Source organism: Mirounga angustirostris, unplaced genomic scaffold (assembly GCF_029215605.1).
Source record: "Mirounga angustirostris isolate CCGP_5_RB_7025 unplaced genomic scaffold, mMirAng1.0.hap1 SCAF_10, whole genome shotgun sequence".
Classification (NCBI taxonomy): domain Eukaryota; kingdom Metazoa; phylum Chordata; class Mammalia; order Carnivora; family Phocidae; genus Mirounga; species Mirounga angustirostris.
The window spans coordinates 105,125,852-105,144,083 of NW_026991718.1; the positions used below are offsets into that span (position 1 = coordinate 105,125,852).

Below are 18,232 nucleotides of genomic sequence, written 5' to 3' on the forward strand. Positions count from 1 at the left end.
CCTCCCCTCTAGAACCCTGTTTGTTTTTCAGAGTCCATCGTCTCTCATGGTTCGTCTACCCCTCCGACTTCCCCCGCTTCATTCCTCCCCTCCCGCTACCTTCTTCTTCTTCTTCTTTTTTTTTTTTCTTAACATATATTGCATTATTTGTTTCAGAGGCACAGATCTGAGATTCAACAGTCCTGCACAATTCACAGCGCTTACCAGAGCACATACACTCCCCAGTGTCTATCACCCAGTCCCCCCATCCCTCCCACCCCACCCCCCACTCCAACAACACTCAGTTTGCTTCCTGCGATTAAGAATTCCTCATATCAGTGAGATCATATGATACATGTCTTTCTCTGTTTGACTTATTTCACTCAACATAATACCCTCCAGTTCCATCCACGTCGTTGCAAATGGCAAGATCTCATTCCTTTTGATGGCTGCATAATATTCCATTGAATATATATACCACATCTTCTTTATCCATTCATCTGTCGATGGACATCTTGGCTCTTTCCACAGTTTGGCTATTGTGGACATTGCTGCTATAAACATCGGGGTGCACGTAGCCCTTCGGATCCCTACTTTTGTATCTTTGGGGTAAATACCCAGTAGTGCAATTGCTGGATCATATGGTAGCTCTATTTTCAACTTTTTGAGGAACCTCCATACAGTTTTCCAGAGTGGCTGCACCAGCTTGCATTCCCACCAACAGTGGAGGAGGGTTCCCCTTTCTCCGCATCCCCGCCAACATCTGTCGTTTCCTGACTTGTTAATTTTAGCCATTCTGACTGGTGTGAGGTGATATCTCATTGAGGTTTTGATTTGGATTTCCCTGATGCCGAGCGATATTGAGCACTTTTTCATGTGTCTGTTGGCCATTTGGATGTCTTCTTTGGAAAAATGTCTGTTCATGTCTTCTGCCCATTTCTTAATTGGATTCTTTGTTCTTTGGGTGTTGAGTTTGATGAGTTCTTTATAGATTTTGGATACTAGCCCTTTATCTGATATGTCATTTGCAAATATCTTCTCCCATTCTGTCGGTTGTCTTTTGGTTTTCTTAACTGTTTCCTTTGCTTTGCAAAAGCTTCTTATCTTGATGAAGTCCCAATAGTTCATTTTTGCCCTTGCTTCCCTTGCCTTTGGCGATGTTTCTAGGAAGAAGTTGCTTCGGCTGAGGTCAAAGAGGTTGTTGCCTGTGTTCTCCTTTAGGATTTTGATGGACTCCTGTCTCACATTGAGGTCTTTCAACCATTTGGAGTCTATTTTTGTGTGTGGTGTAAGGAAGTGGTCCAGTTTCATTCTTCTGCATGTGTCTATCCAATTTTCCCAACACCATTTGTTGAAGAGACTGTCTTTGTTCCATTGGACATTCTTTCCTGCTTTGTCGAAGATTAGTTGACCATAGAGTTGAGGGTCCATTTCTGGGCTCTCTATTCTGTTCCATTGATCGATGTGTCTGTTTTTGTGCCAGTACCATGCTGTCTTGATGATGACAGCTTTGTAATAGAGCTTGAAGTCCGGAATTGTGATGCCACCGGCTTTGCTTTTCTTTTTCAATATTCCTCTGGCTATGCGGGGTCTTTTCTGGTTCCATACAAATTTTAGGATTATTTGTTCCATTTCTTTGAAAAAAGTGGGTGGTATTTTGATGGGGATTGCATTGAATGTGTAGATTGCTCTAGGTAGCATTGACATCTTCACAATATTTGTTCTTCCAATCCATGAGCATGGAACGTTTTTCCATTTCTTTGTGTCTTCCTCAATTTCTTTCATGAGTATTTTATAGTTTTCTGAGTACAGATCCTTTGTCTCTTTGGTTAGATTTATTCCTAGGTATCTTATGGTTTTGGGTGCAATTGTAAATGGGATCGACTCCTTAATTTCTCTTTCTTCTGTCTTGTTGTTGGTGTATAGGAATGCCACTGACTTCTGTGCATTGATTTTATATCCTGCCACTTTACTGAATTCCTGTATGAGTTCTAGCAGTTTTGGGGTGGAGTCTTTTGGGTTTTCCACATAAAGTATCATATCATCTGCAAAGAGTGAGAGTTTGACTTCTTCTTTGCCAATTTGGATGCCTTTGATTTCTTTTTGTTGTCTGATTGCTGTGGCTAGGACTTCCAATACTATGTTGAATAGCAGTGGTGATAGTGGACATCCCTGCCGCGTTCCTGACCTTAGGGGGAAAGCTCTCAGTTTTTCCCCATTGAGAATAATATTTGCTGTAGGTTTTTCATAGATGGCTTTTATGATATTGAGGTATGTACCCTCTATCCCTATACTCTGAAGAGTTTTGATCAAGAAAGGATGCTGTACTTTGTCAAAAGCTTTTTCGGCATCTATCGAGAGGATCATATGATTCTTGTTCTTTCCTTTGTTAATGTACTGTATCACATTGATTGATTTGCGGATGTTGAACCAACCTTGCAGCCCAGGGATAAATCCCACTTGGTCATGGTGAATAATCCTTTTAATGTACTGTTGGATCCTATTGGCTAGTATTTTGGTGAGAATTTTTGCATCCATGTTCATCAGGGATATTGGTCTGTAATTCTCCTTTTTGATGGGGTCTTTGTCTGGTTTGGGGATCAAGGTAATGCTGGCCTCATAAAATGAGTTTGGAAGTTTTCCTTCCGTTTCAATTTTTTGGAACAGTTTCAGAAGAATAGGTATTAATTCTTCTTGAAATGTTTGGTAGAATTCCCCTGGGAAGCCATCTGGCCCTGGGCTTTTGTTTTTTGGGAGATTTTTGATGACTGCTTCAATTTCCTTAGTGGTTATAGGTCTGTTCAGGTTTTCTATTTCATCCTGGTTCAGTTTTGGTAGTTGATACATCTCTGGGAATGCATCCATCTCTTCCAGGTTATCTAATTTGCTGGCATAGAGTTGCTCATTGCCTTTCTAATCATTTGAATCAAAGCCACTTCTGCCCATCTGCTATTTAGAGAAGGACAATTATACTTATTAGTTTGTGGTTCGGGCTGTTAGAGTGAGTTATTCTGTTTGGACATCAAGTCATGGCAATTATATTTTTGCTGTAAACTTGTTTTTGTCTTCTAGTAGTTCGAGTCCAACAAAATCAGGTGTAAGCCTTGCTAATTAGTGAGCACCAAGCACATTTTATGATGAGTTTCTTAGAAATGCAGCTGGCCTATTCACATTTTAGTCATTTGGTATACCTGCCATGAATTCACAGCACGATTTGAATGAAAAGAATTAAACAATTAGCTTTGTGATGGATTCACAGATCTAGAGGCTAACTGAATACAGTCTTTCTGTCTAAAATGTAGATTTACAGCTATTTTTTCCATTGTTAATGGATTGAGTGCTTTTTTTGATAATGTAGAGAGAAATTTATTATAATGAAATATTTTAAAAACAAATTTATCATTGACTCATACTAATTATGCAAATGTAAACTATATATATTTGAACTTTTATCAAAAAAGAAGGATTGGGGCACCTGGGTGGCTCAGATGCTTAAGCGTCTGCCTTCGGCTCAGGTCATGATCCCAGGGTCCTGGGATCGAGCCCCGCATCGGGCTCCCCGCTCTGCGGGAAGCCTGCTTCTCCCTCTCCCACTCTCCCTGCTTGTGCTCCCTCTCTTGCTGTGTCTCTCTGTCAAATAAATAAAATCTTTAAAAAAAAAAAAAAAAGGAAAAAAAGTCTTTGGTCCAGTATTTTTTAGGAGTAGTGAAGAAACAAAGTCCAAAAAAGGAAAAATGATTGTTTTATGTATTAGAATAATTTTTAAAGTATAAGTTCTAGAAGTCTTTTAAATAATAAAAATTTAAAAACTGTAATTCATAAGTAAAAATTATGAGACAAAGTTCCACACACACGACTGAGTGGCCTAAAGAATATTTCACTTCAGATTATACTATTTTATTTTATACTTTATTTCAAATTATAAATCTAATGCTGTCAATTAATCTTTTAAAAGGGTTTAAGAATAATGTACTTATTCAACAAACATTTGTGTTTCTACCATGTACCAGGTCTTGTTCTAGATAGCAGTGATAGAGATAAATGATACAAGCGAGTAAGGAAGATGAAGACCTGGCTCCCCATTGAGCTTATATTTTAGTGAAGGAGAGAAATAGTAACAAGAGTAAAATGGAAAACACTGTCTGGTGGCCGTAAGGACTATGAAGAAGAAGAAAGCAGGATAAAAATGTAGAACATGGTGGGAGCCACTATTTTCAATAGGATGTCCAGGGAAGGACTGTTCAACTAGATGCCTTGACAGATTGAGGGAGTGAATTCCAAGAAGCTGTAGGGAGGAACAGTCCAGGCAGAGCAAGCAGCATGTGCAGGCAGGGGTGTACTCAGCTGATTTGAGGAACCATGTGACAGCCAATGGGGTACTCAAGAGAAACAGAGCTGGAGAGGCCACTAGGAACCACCCCATGGGGGTCTGATTGGCCATGACAAGGAATTTGGATTTTAGTATATTAGGAAGGAACCTACTGGAAGGTTTTGAGCAAGGGAGTGACATGATATGGCTTATATTCTAAAAGGATTGCTTTGACTGCTACATGAAAGCTTTTCTGTAGGAGGTTGGAAGTACAAGCAAGAAAAGAGGTTAATGCAGTAGTCCCGCATGGAGGCTATGGTGGCTTGGACTGGTAGCAGCAGTGCTGAGGGACTGGATTTGAGATATTGCATTTGGCTGGAATATCCAAAAGGATTTCCTGATAGATTGGCTGTAGCATTTGATGGAAAGAAAGAAGGTGGAGAAGACTGAAGGAAGAGCACATCTGGAACAAAGTTAGGGTTCAAGATGTTCAGTAGAAAACCAAGTAGAGCCGAGCTGGAGATGTACATTTGAGGATCATACCTGTAGATGGTACTTGAAAGGAGGGGAGGAATTGAGATCACCCAGGGAGGGTGTGCCAGAGACGTGCTTTGAGGATCAAAAACCGGAGCACTCTAACATTTCGAGGGAAAGATATAGTTCCAACCGAGGAAAGAGAGAAGCAGGTGAGGTAGGAAGGAGGTGGAGGGCTAGGGGGTCCTGGAAGCCAAATGAAGAATATGGTACTAACTCACTGGCAAGCCTCCGGGGCAGCTTGTCCCTATTCTTGAAAGCTCTTTAGGTATTTACTTCACTTTTACAAAATCTAACAGCCTGAATGAGCAGTGGGAAATAATCAAAATAATACTACTTTTCCTCAAATTGAGTACTTTACTGGATATTTCTGTGTACAGATTTATATTTGGTTACAGATCTCCATTTGTCTATTCTTTCATTAGGGCTGCCTTGCCAGGAGTGCTAATAAGGCATCATTTCATTTTTTTTCCCTGCAAGTAAAATTTAAAAAGAAGTGAAAGCAAGAGTTTTTGAAGTGTTTCTGCATAATCTTTAGTTATGCCTATAACTCTTCCATTGGTACATCTCATAAGAGATTTTCTTAGGAATTTTGAACAGAAAATAAATTTTCAGAATTATAAAGATTAGGGATTATACATTGTATTTTACAGCTGAGATGTAGAAGTCAAGGAAAGGAAAGGCCTTAGATTATATTACATGGCATTGCCTGCTTAATACTGCATAGACCAGGTGATGTATCAGTTGCATGTTCTTTGGGAAATTAAATGCAATGAGCATGCACTTGAACCTTCTGTTCCATGCAGATGAGCTTAGTTGTCAAGGACAGGAAAATAGCAGCTGCTCATAGAGTACCCATGGGTGATGGCTAGTTCACTAGACTGGAGGTAAACCAGACTCCTACCACAGCCAAGAATAAGCATTGTGTTTAAACCACTAATCAGTTGCAAAAGCCAACTTAGTTTACTGTGCTTCAGTTGGTGTTCATATTTTAATTTTATAATTGTAAAAATTAGTCTTTTGTATTATACTGACAACTTTATTTCAGTCTCAAAGGTAAGGTTAGTTCTACTTTTTTTTTTTTTTTTCATTCCTTTCCTTCTGCTACTCTTTTGGTGATAATAACTAACATTTAGTTAAGCATTTACTTCAGCCTATAGTTGTGTTAGGCACTTACATATATTTTAGCTTCATTCAACCCTAGGAAGAACTGTTTATCTCTATATTACTCAGAAAACTGAGGCTCAGAGAGGTTAAGTAACATGCCCAAAGTAACACAGCTAATAATGGTAGAACCAAAGCTTACAGCTATCCCCATTTTTTAAGTATTGAACTTAAATCATTTCTATTGTGTTTTTGCATATCAAAATATAGTTCCCTGGTATAATTTTTCTTTCTCTAATTTTTTAATTCTTTTCTTTCTTTTGATATACATGTTTAAGATAAGCTTAATAATAAGAAATTAAATTTTTTGTCCTGCATTTTGGATTAATGCCCTTTTTATGTTGCAGTCTTCATTTTAAAGTAAAGTTCCCCATAAAGTAAAAAAGACATGCAGAAATGTTGGGAGACCTTGTGGTCAAACCTTATCTCTTTCAGTTAAAGTTTAAGAGTGCACTTGTTCTACACTTTCTGAGGTTTCTTGCAGTGAATCATGATGCCAACCTTTGTAATGAGTTGCTGCCCTGCTGTTGTAATCCTTTGTTAAGATCATGCTTGCCTTGTTTTTAGACCTTAAAGCCCACAACCTCAGATGATGCTTATCTATTCCAAGTTGGTCATGTTTTAACTTTTCAGGTAATGAGAGCCTCCCTTGATATTTGATAGCATCAGTATTAAAGGTTAGAAGACATTTTTGGGGCAATGACATGAAACCCAAACCTTTCTGACATTTGTTAGCCTCTCAGAAATGACATTTATTTGAGGTAAGTTTCCTATGGTGTCAGATCTTCAAGGACTTAGTAGTGTGTCATGATCTAAGGGCTACTTTGGTTGTTCTTGATTTTGTTGTTAGTTGTCCTGAAGACATCTTCAGTGACAGGGTATTATTCCAGACATCAAACTGAACTCATATCTGTGTTAGATGCTGTGATCTTATTATTAGTATCCTGCATGGGTTGTCATTTGAAGAAATGTTGACAAACATAAATGACAGCAGTTTTGAGGTGTTAGAATTTATTATTAATCTTTATTTTAAATGAACTTTAATTGGTGATCTTGTACATTGGTACAATAGTTATGGAAAAAAGCACAGCAATTCATATCAAGAGCCATAAAGTTCTCATACCCTTTATTCTAACAGTTTTGGGGATGAGCGTCCTTTTAGTCTGAACCAGAAAGGTAAAGAAAACTCTCAGAGACTCATCTTTCACTGTGTTGTTTTTCTTATTTCTTCTGTATTCACTTTTTTCATGGGCACATTTATTTGTAAAGACACATTATCCAAAATAATGTATGATTTCCAAAGCGCTTAACACTAAATTAGTTTATTGCATCCTACTTTATTCTAACTTTGAATCAGAGATTTAAATATAGAACATATTTGCTAGCATGTATTTAGTACTTATTCTATGTTAAATACTGTATTCTATGTGCTTTATAAATATAAAATCACTTAATACTGAAAAATACTGAGATAGATATTATGATGCCCATTTATGAGAAAACTGATGGTTTAAATTTACTGTCCCAGATTAAAACCTACTAAGATGCAGAAGTGGGGTTTGACTTCAGGCATGCTGGCCTGTGAATCTGGAAATATTGTTATATATACTGTGTAAGTTCATATGTTTTATGAAATATTTTTTATATTTATTTACTTTTTAATCTATTGCCGTGGCCAGTGATGACCAAGAACATATGAAGAATTTTTAATTTTTTAAAAAAATATTTTATTTATTTATTTATTTGAGAGCTTGACTGGGGAGAGGGGCAGAGGGAGAGGGAGAAAATCCAGCAGATTCCACACTGAGTGCATAGCCAGATGTGGGGCTCAATCTCACAACCCTGAGATCACAACCTAAGCCAAAACCAAGAGTCGGATGCTTAACTGACTGTGCCACCCAGGTGCCCCTGTGCATTCTATTTTAAAAGACCATGTAAATAAAGCATAATTCCCTAACACTGTGACTGTCCTTATATAAGATTTGGGGTAGTCATAAAAATCTGTAACTAGGAAAGAAGTGAGATATGAAACTTTGTAATAAGCAAAACATATAATAATTTTCAAGCCTTTAGGATTACCAGTCCTTTTTCCCTTGGCAATTTAGATTTGGAACTCTACTAAAATATGTCTTTGTTTCTTGGTAGAGTGGAGTTCCAAGCCTGTTAGAGGTGAGAATGTCCTGTAGACAGAGATGCTTATTCCAATCCTCAGCTGACTTCTCAGGTCACTTTTGTTTCTGTTCCTGCCAGTACAACCTTTAAAAAAATGTACGATCATAAATGTATGAAGTTTATGTTTCTTTTTGTAACATTGACTTTTACTGCCTTCAGAATACTGTGTTTGCTTTTAAGTGCCATATGGGTGTTTTAGAGTTACTTGCTTGGATATGAGTCTTCATCATCAGTCAATAAATTATTTTGCTGAGTATGGATTTAGTTTATAAAATGAGTAGAAGCAAATATCCCTTGTTATTAAAAATACACCTTCAGTATTTCAAACTGCAAGTCATCACAGAGATGTAAAATTTGAGCCACTTTATTAAACTAGGGATTTGATTTTGTCCAGATTGTTCTTCAGTGGGAAAGGCAGAAATAATGAGAAATGTGAAAATGATATCTGTGCCATGTTATCATGCAGGCCAGGAGGATCCTTTAGCTTTCCTTCTCTTTGTCAGAACTGGCCTTACTCACTCTTCGTGCCCACATAAATATTATTTAGTTAATAATAAAGAGCAGGGATCTGTTCTTTACTCCTAGCGTCATGCAGGTTTTTGTTGCATGCCGTTTTCCTTGATGTCATCCATCTCCGTTTTTGGTCATGATTATTTGATTAAATTCTCTCCCTCTGCCACTAGATTGTAACTTCTGTGAAAACAAAGACTGTGTTTTTGCTTATGTATGTGTCTTGAGCCATTATCACAGTCCCTGGAACAAAGAAGTTGCTTAGTAAATATTTGATGAGTGACTAAGGGTTTTATTTATCTTTATCTTCACATGTACCTAGCATAGCACTTGATATGTGGTTATTGTTCAGTAAATGTTTGCTGAGACAAATTGAAAAAAATCTGTTTAAAGTACATAGACTTCCTTGACAGAAATTACAAATTTTATAAATGTGAAAAGATTATACATGATCTTATTATTTCATATTCTTTATTCCTTTTAAGCCTATAACATATAATGATATCTATAATTTACTTAGTCCGTAGTATGTGCTAAGCACTTAATACACCAATCTAATCTCACTTCAGAACAATTCAGTCAGGCTTTAATATACCCATTTTACAGAAAGGTTAAGTAATTTATTTAAGGTCACAAAGCTAGTAACTGGAGAATTTAGTATTTAAGCCAGATTGCATGACTCTACAACCTGTCCTTTCAGCCACCATACTATTCCAAGCAATGCACAAGCCAAAAAACTTTAGTGTAATACATCGAAGATAAGCAAATTGTATGTCACTGACCAGAAAGTGGTAGGTAAGTAAAAATGGATAAAAATATGATTTATTTAAGTAAAAAGAAAAAAGGTAAATGTGATTAAATAATTGGAACAATTTTAATAATGTGGCTATGAAAACAAGCTCAAGGCTGCTAGTTCTTACAATGTTAAGTCAGGTGCTTGGGGTAGTTTGAATTTGACTTGTAACTTTTTTTGTTTATGCTTCTTATAGGTTTGAGTGGCCGCTTCTTTGTCACTACTCTCCCAGCATTTTTTCAGTAAGTTTAAATAATTTTCTGATTAGAAACTTAGAAACATTAGAAAAGATTCAAAAGTAGTACATGTATATCAGGAATTCTAAGTTGTTTTCCATAGCCATTGCTCATTCAGCTTAACGTTTGAAGAGAGAAAGACTGGTGTGCATTGAATGATAGCTGGTAGAAGAGAGGGGTGCCCAGACTACAGCAGGGGAAAGGCACCTAATGTTAGACAGTGAGTAGGAGGGGAAGGGTGGTGTCAAATAAGATTTCTCCAATAATATGAAAGGTAGGAATTGGGTTAAGCAGACAGGGTGGAGAAGGCCTTTCCAGATACAGGAGATATCATGGAAAGCCTGGGAGAAAATAAGATACCTTCTGAGGACTGTAACTGGTTCTGACCCAAAGGATGCATTTGGATCATCTTGGGTGATAAGGCTAGAGAGGCTCAGGTAGTGATAGGGGAAGGGAAAGGGGAAGATACTTAGGAGGTGGGATCACTGGGACATGGTGACTAGTTAGCGATAAGGAAGGAAGAGCCTGTGATGACTACCAATGGACCATGTAGAACTCATAAAAGCTATTGAGGAGCCATTCGAATAAGATGAAGTTTGGAAGATAGAGGCCAGAATGGAGAAGACAGTGTGAAGTGCCTGTTAATTCCAAATGGAGAAGTTTACGTAATAGTTTGATTCCAGGATCTAAAGCTCAGAAGAAAGATCTAGACTGGAGACATGTATTGGAGATTCCTCAGCATCGAGGTAGATAAACATTGCAATGTATCTAGGGAGAACATACACAATGGGACGAGAAGTAGGTCAAGGATAGAACCTGGGGTTGACCAACATTAGGACATTTGCAAGGGAGGACAGGGAGTGAGGAACTGAACAGGGGTGGTCAGAGTAGTAAAAAGAAGCCAAGGAAGCTCATGTCAAAAAAGCCAGGAGGAAGGAAGGGATGGTCAGTAGTGGACAGTGCTGATGACAGACAGGGAAAAATGACAGAAAAGTGCTCTATGCATATGGCATTGAAGAGTCATTGGAAACCCCCAATAGGAGCAATTTCTATGGAGTTGTGGAAGCAGAACCACCAGTCACATGAATGCTGAATGAGTAATACATGGGGAGAAAATGGCCAGTGCAGACTCTTCCCTCAAGAAGGGGACTGTGGCAAGAAAGAGAAAGACTGAGGGGCCTGTGAGAATACAGGTGTTTTGTTAATTTTTTTGGGGGGGGGTTGGATGACATAAGTTTGGAAAGCTGGATACAAGTTTTTAAAACTTGATAACAATTACTGTTTTGCCATTGTAAGAGAAAAATTGAAATAATTGGTAGCAAAAATGATAAAAATAACTTGGTAGATTAGACACTGCCAAGAACTTTGCTTATGGTCTCAAATTGTGCAGTGATAAAATAGAATGTGTAATGCTTGCTGTTTTGGAATTCTTAATCTCTAATAGATTAATATTTATGCCTAACTATAATTTTTTCTTCATTTGAGTCAAGTTAAAATTCAAAGTGGAGTTCACATGTAAAACTAGTATTTATTTTGATTTTTATTATCTGTAACACTTGTTATTTTAATAGATTTATTTTCTGTTTGTTTTTCTAATTTATAGTGCAAAGGATGGGATATTCCGCCGTTACCGTGGCCCAGGAGTCTATGAAGACCTGCAGAATTATATCTTAGAGAAAAAATGGCAATCAGTGGAGCCTCTGACTGGCTGGAAATCCCCAGCTTCTCTGACGTAACTTGTTATTTTTCTTATAACAAGGTGTTATTTATAAAGCAGGAGGTATTAAGTTAAACAGCCCATAGACCCTGCAAGTCTACATTTTTCTTCATATTCAGTTCTGATTACCCTGACTACACATGACCATACTTGGCCAATGTTGTGTTTCTAGTTTTATGACCCACATGTTTCAGCCAGTTGTTAGCTGGGAATTAAGTATCGCAAATTCACGTGGGTTACAAAAGCCTTTCCTCTGACTGTTGCACTGAGCCATATCAACTATTTTCTCTTTACAAAATATGATATTGAATATCATTTACTGTTCTTTCTTCTAATTCTTTAAATTATTGATAAAATAGAAGAGTTAACGCTTTCTTGAATTATAGTTTATGAAGGAATTGCTATTGTATCTATGTGGAAAATAAAACCTACGGTGTCTTTAGCTGCCTAGTGGAACACATATGGGGGTAACTTTTGTCCATAATGTCAAACTGTATAATTCTTGGTGAAGTAAATTAAGGCCAAGCCATACTAACTTTTTCCACAGTTGTTTTAATTTTGAATGAATTGTCATAATTGTAGTTAAATTTATGTTAGTGTATATAAGAATAAGGAATATCCCTGTTAAAATAGAATCAAATTATGCAATATTTCAGGAATAAATCATCCAGTAGCATTTATATACTATCCAGGAAATACAGAGCTTACTCTAAAAGCAGTTCACTGGGGTGCCTGGGTGGCTCAGTCGGTTAAACTTCTGCCTTCAGCTCAGGTCATGATCCCAGAGTCCTGGGATTGAACCCCGCATTGGGCTCCCTGCTCAGCAGGGAGTCAGCTTTTCCCTCTGCCCCTCACCCCGCTTGTGCTCTGTCTCTCTCTCAAATAAATAAAATCTTAAAAAAGTAAAAGCCCCTCACCTCTGGCGTTTCATTCTACAAATATTTGAGCACTGATTTTATGCCAGATGCTGTTCTAGGTGCTAGATATTAAACAGTGAGCAAGACAGAGCTGCTCTCTTTAGGTAACTTAAAGTAAGACAGATTAAGGAAAAAAAAAAAAAACTAGGGATATAAAGAATCTTAATCTGGATAGCTACCTTTAAAAACAAACAAATCTTTACTAAGACAAGACTAACTGGGGGGGCATGGGCCTCCATCGGATGAGAGGTGGAGCAGCAGAGAGAGCTGAAGGATAGAATGACCTAGCTAGGTAAAGAGCATGGAGAGAGTATTCCCAACAATGGGTATAGCATGGCTATAGCCCACCATCTGGGAAGAGCTCATGTTACTGAGGAGCAGAAAGATGGCCAAGGTTGAGCACAGAGAAAGGGAGGGGGAGCAGTATACACTAAGAAAGAGAGGCAGGGAGGAGCCAGATCATACAGGTCTGCAGCCTCGGTTTGGAACTTGGATGTCAGTGCATACAATTAGAAGATGGCTCTTAGGGCGCCTGGGTGGCTCAGTTGGTTAAGCAGCTGCCTTCGGCTCAGGTCATGATCGCAGAGTCCTGGGATCGAGTCCTGCATTGGGCTCCCCGCTCAGCGGAGAGCCTGCTTCTCCCTCTCCCTCTGCCTGCCTCTCTGCCTGCTTTTGCTCTCTATCTATCTCTCTATCAAATAAATAAATAAAATCTTAAAAAACAAAAAAAAGACGATGGCTCTTAGGAGGAGAGGTTGGAGAGGGCACAAATGGATGAGGTGAGACAGTTGCAGTGTCCAGCCTAAGGGTGGCAGTAGTGTGCCCAACAGAGTGGCAGAAGTGGGCATTGAGAGAATTTGAAATATGCTTTGAAGGTCGACTTGGCTAACGTGCAAGAGGGAAGATTCACAGAAAATCTCCTGGGTTTCTGTTTTAAGTACTTGGTGGGCCTTGGTGTCAGTTACTGATTTGAACAAGGGAAAAGCAAGGGCTTGAGAGTTTGAGAGGCAGAGTTCCTTCTAGAGATGTCAGGTTGGATATATGGAGATGGGTCTCCATGGAGAATTCAGGAACACAAATACAAAGCACGTAGAAGGTATTTAAACCTTAGAAGGGAAAGAATCACCTAGAGGGAGGAAAAAAGAGGAAAGTGTTTGGGACTGAGACAAGAGACACCCCAAAATTTAGAAGATGGGTAGGGAAGGACCAACAAAAGGAAACTGAAAATGGGTACCAGTGAGGCAGGAGGACCATCAGGGGTATGCAATTTCCTAGAAGCTAAGCAAAGGGTGCTCAAGAAAGGGAAGTAGTCACTTGTGTCCCATGTTACTAAGGGGTGAAGGAAGATTGAGTCTGAGACATGGATGTTGGATGAAGCAATGCAAGGTCATCATGGCCTTATCACAAATAGTGATAGCACAGTAGTAAGGACAGAGGCCAGATTTGAATGGTTAAAGGTACGGTGAGGAAGAAGAAATAGTAAGCATAGACTACTCTTTGGAGAAGTTTGTGGAGCTGGAGAGCCCTGTGAAGTCCAAGAACGCACTTTTTAAAAGATAAGAGAGGGTAGAACATGTTTTCATGCCGAAGAAAATGATCCCCCAGAAAGGGAGAAATTGCTAATGCAGGAAGAGGGATGGCAGAAAGAACCAAGTCATTAACAAGACCAAAGGGATGGGATCCGTGGCACAAGTGGAGGAATTAGGCTATGGTAGGTCAGATCTACTTTCTCTGTCGTAACAGGAGGAGGTGGATCAGGTGTACGGCAGACTCAGATTTGGTGGTGGGAAGATAAGAGAGATCACATAATGGCTTCTGATTTTGCAGTGACGTACAAAGAGTATTTGTTAGCTGAGCGTGCATGGGAAGGGGAGGGTGTGGAAGGTCTGAAGAGAGGGAAAAGACATGAGCTATCATCTTGGGTAGAGCCTATAACAGTGCAGTATTGAGTGCTTCCCGAGGTTTGTGACTGGGAAGGGAGAGCAATCAGCTGGTCATGTGGTTTTCCCCAGAGACATGCAGCTACCCAGAGTAGGGGTTTTTGCCAGGTATGTATGATGGAGGGAGAAAGGCCCAGGGGTTTGAATGTGTTTATAACAGAAGAATTGAAATGAAGGCTATGGAATCTAAGCTTTATGTGAATGGAAGTGAATCCAGGAGAGAGGACAACATATTGCAAAAAGTGGAGGGGCAGATCCCTGTGACCTGAGGTGTTTTGTTTTGTTTTGTTTTGTTTTGTTTTGTTTTTAAAGTAGGTTTCATGCCCAGCATGGAGCCCAACACAGAGCTTGAGCTCACAGCTATGAGATCGAGACCTGAGCTGGAGATCAAGAGCCAGATGCTTAACCAACTGAGCCACCCAGGCGCCCCTTGTTTTTTCATAGTATACATCACCAGTGGTTCTCCTTCTCTTCAATTATTCATTTTTCTTTTAGGATGTCTGGAATGGCTGGTCTTTTTAGCATCTCTGGCAAGATATGGGTGAGTAATCTTAAATATACTTTTTGTGATTATCTTTACAGAGAGGTTTTTAAAGAGTAAAAATGTAGCTTCTAAACAATAGGAAAGTAAACACTTACAAATACTTTTATAATGTCACTTTTCTTCTTAAGCCACACAACTGCTCTCATATGGGGTCCCCAGTAGAATTGTGTCCCTGTGTAGAAGGGCATAAATTGAACAAAGACCTGTAACTGCTGTGTCAGTCATATTTTCTTAGACCAGTGATGGATCCCTTTATTAAAGCTGAAAGGGCTTATGTGGTTTTACTTCATCTTATTTTCCATTGTCAGAATCTCCCTATAGGTCAAAGATTATCTAAGCCTGAAAGTGATACTGTGTGTCAGGGATCTGCAAACTATAGCGTGGGGGCTGGCCACCTGTTTTTATAAGTAAAGTTTTATTGGAACACAACCATGTTCATTCATTACCTATTATCTAGAAGTGCTTTCATGCTACAGTGGTAGAGTTGAGTAGCTGTGACTGAGACCATGTGGCCCACAAGCCTTAAGAAAGTTTGAGCACCCCTACTATAAGCAATTTTATCGTTTCACTAAGTCATTTCAGTGAGTTAGAACTGTTACTTAGGTTAAAATGTTGAATAGTTATATAATCTTGAATGTGTTACATAATCTTTTACTTCCCTTTATGTGTAGGGTGGGCTAAATTCTGCCAAATTTAACAAACTTGCTGTGGAATTAAATATATATCCTTAAAGTATTTAAAAAAATCTTTAGAAGTGAGTCCTTACATTGTTCTTTTCAAGGCTATGATTCTAAGTCATGATATCATATTTGGAACTTCATATTCAAGGAGTTCATGAAGAATCTTCTTCTGTTTCTCATGCACATTGATATATGTTTAGGGAAATTTAAGAACAATCTTTTGTGTCCCAGTTTTTCAGTTATATTTTATTTTCTGCCTTGTGAGATGGAATACTAACTTCAGAATTTCTTAACAACAGGAACTAAGTTTGTCACTTGGATTCAGTAGTTCTTAAAGTTTGTTAACTGTTTTTTTGGCACTTGTGTATGATATTAAACAATAACTGGGATTTTCCCTCTCTCCAGATCGTATGAGTTTTATATTTCTTAACACTGATGAGAAGTTTATTCAGGGTTTGAGAATTATGAATTGCCAATTGGGAATTGAGAGTAAGGATTTTGCCTTTTGCAGTATGTTGACACTAAGGGTTGACAGAGTCATATATTCTGATCGCCATCAGAGAACCTTGTAGCCTTATAATGTCTAATTCAACAGGATAGTCATAATAGATGGATGTCAGGAATTGTAAGAGCAAGATCTTGGCATAGAACCTACAATAAGTGCAAATCAAGAGATGAATTTGTTTAGTGGTTTAAGAAGAGCTTAGATGGAAGTTGGTCATGACTTTAACGCACTGTTAAAAAGGTGTATTTTCAAATATAGTATCTGGGGAGAAAAATAATTGCTTTGACCTCATATAACTTGGCATTTTGTGCTTCGATAAATAAGACTTTAGATAAGGCGTTACAGTTTTTCATTTTATCATGCAAATAATTACAATGTGTGGCATTGTCATGTCAAGGCCAGGAGTGGGTGTTTTATCTTTATACGCACAGTGCTCCAGCCATGGGCAGCATGAACAGATCTGTGTGTATGCATCAGACTACAAAGAAAGGGCAACTTGGAGAAGAGAATATGATCCATTTCTGAATAACCAATGAAGATGTTCTTCCTTTTTTTTTTAAGATTTTATTTATTTATTTGAGAGAGAGCATGAATGGGGGGAGAGACAGAGGGAGAAGGGAGAAGCAGACTTCCCACTGAGCAGGGACAAGACTCAGGCTTTGATCCCAGGACTCTGGGATCATGACCTGAGCCAAAGGCAGATGCTTAACCAACTGAGCCACCCAGGTGCCCCAATGAAAATGTTCTTCTTAGTGACTGAAAAGTAGAGTATATATATTTATATATATATATATGTATACTTAGAATGTCTTTCCAGATATCTAAACAGGGAACAAAAGAAGATAGTTTTATAGGATGAATTGTTAAATTTGACACACAATTACATTTTACATTCTGTAGAGTCACTTTTATCTAATATTAATACCATATTTTTTTTTCTTTTTGGTCACTTTTGCCTGGAATGTTTTTCCACTTTCAGCCTTTTTCTTGTTGTTATGTTTTAAATGAGTCTTGTAAAAAGCATATAGCAACAAGTAATTCTTTTAAATGGTAAATTTAGTCCATTTATATTTATTGGTATCACTAATGTATTTGCCCTTACTCTGTGTGTGTGTGTGTGTGTGTGTGTAGCAGGGGGTAATATGACTAAAAACATAAGTGGGAGGTTTGTAGATTATTTTGATCTCTCCATGTGTGTGTATTCATTACTTTAAAAATCTGTGAGAGAAATCTGGTATCACCCTCTGTATCAGCATCTAGCTTCCCCAAGCCTCTTGACAACTTTTGTAGTTTCTTCTTTTCTTAGAAACAAGTTTTCAGCCTTCCATGAAATCTCTGGGAAGGGCTCTTACAACCTGTTTCTATAATCTAGCCCTTGTCCTCTTACAGAGGACATAATTTCCAGCCTGGTGAGACCCAATCCTTGGCTATCTGTCAGGTTTCCACTTCAGCTTTGAGGTGCAGTCTTGCCTGGTTGCACCTAAAGAACCATTTAATGAGCAAGTCCTCCTAGCTGACTACCCAGCTCACTCAGCATATTTAGCCAGCCCTTCTCCCTTGTCCAGGATCCTTTCCTCAATGTTGAATGTATAATTGTGGGGAACATAATCTGTTTATAACTCATGTCTAAACAATATAAAACTATAGTGCAACCATATTAACAGTGAACAAAAGGAACATAGTATGTGGTGAGAGAGAGAGAGAGAGGGAAAGAACATGGCTAGAACTAAGTGAGTGTAAGAGGTCTCCAAGAAAGATCAAACAAGGGAAGAAGGAAAGACACAGAGTGGCTAATGCCAGTGATGTGAGGTTATTGACCTCCATCCACAATCTCTTTTATCCTACTGTGATGTCGTGGATACATAGACAGATAGAAGTCAGTGTTTCTTCATCAACAGTCTCCCCTGGATGAGTGGCTGGTTAGGTATAATACTTCTATAGGAAAAATTGCATGTTATTAAGTGGGGGAAAAGATAACAGAACAGTGTGTGTAATGTTATGTTCGTGTGGAGTTTTTATGTGTATACCGGAAAATGCCTGGAAGGAGATTAATCAGATGTCAGCAATAGCTATCTCTGATACTGAAATTATGGCTGATTTTTAAAAAAATCTCTTATCTTTCTCTGTATTAATTTTTTTCTGTAATGAAAAAGATAAAGTAAAAACAAGAACAGTATCTATAAGATGAGCCTACTGAACTAGTCCTTAAAGTCCTTGAGTTTCTGCTTTAGG

General features: G+C 38.3%; 1 protein-coding gene and 1 long non-coding RNA gene across 2 annotated transcripts in view; one reads left to right on the forward strand and one right to left on the reverse strand.

The window, feature by feature from the left end:
• The window catches only part of TMX4 (thioredoxin related transmembrane protein 4), a 48,040-nt gene that overhangs the window by 12,677 nt on the left and 17,131 nt on the right, over positions 1-18,232 (forward strand). Inside the window, exons 3-5 of the mRNA XM_064572841.1 lie at positions 9,658-9,703; positions 11,301-11,429; positions 14,767-14,812. Coding sequence (XP_064428911.1) covers positions 9,658-9,703; positions 11,301-11,429; positions 14,767-14,812 — 221 coding nt within the window. The remainder of the gene's footprint in view (positions 1-9,657; positions 9,704-11,300; positions 11,430-14,766; positions 14,813-18,232) is intronic.
• LOC135361789 (uncharacterized) overlaps positions 1-18,232 on the reverse strand; it is a 39,540-nt gene that overhangs the window by 8,351 nt on the left and 12,957 nt on the right. The window lies entirely within an intron of this gene.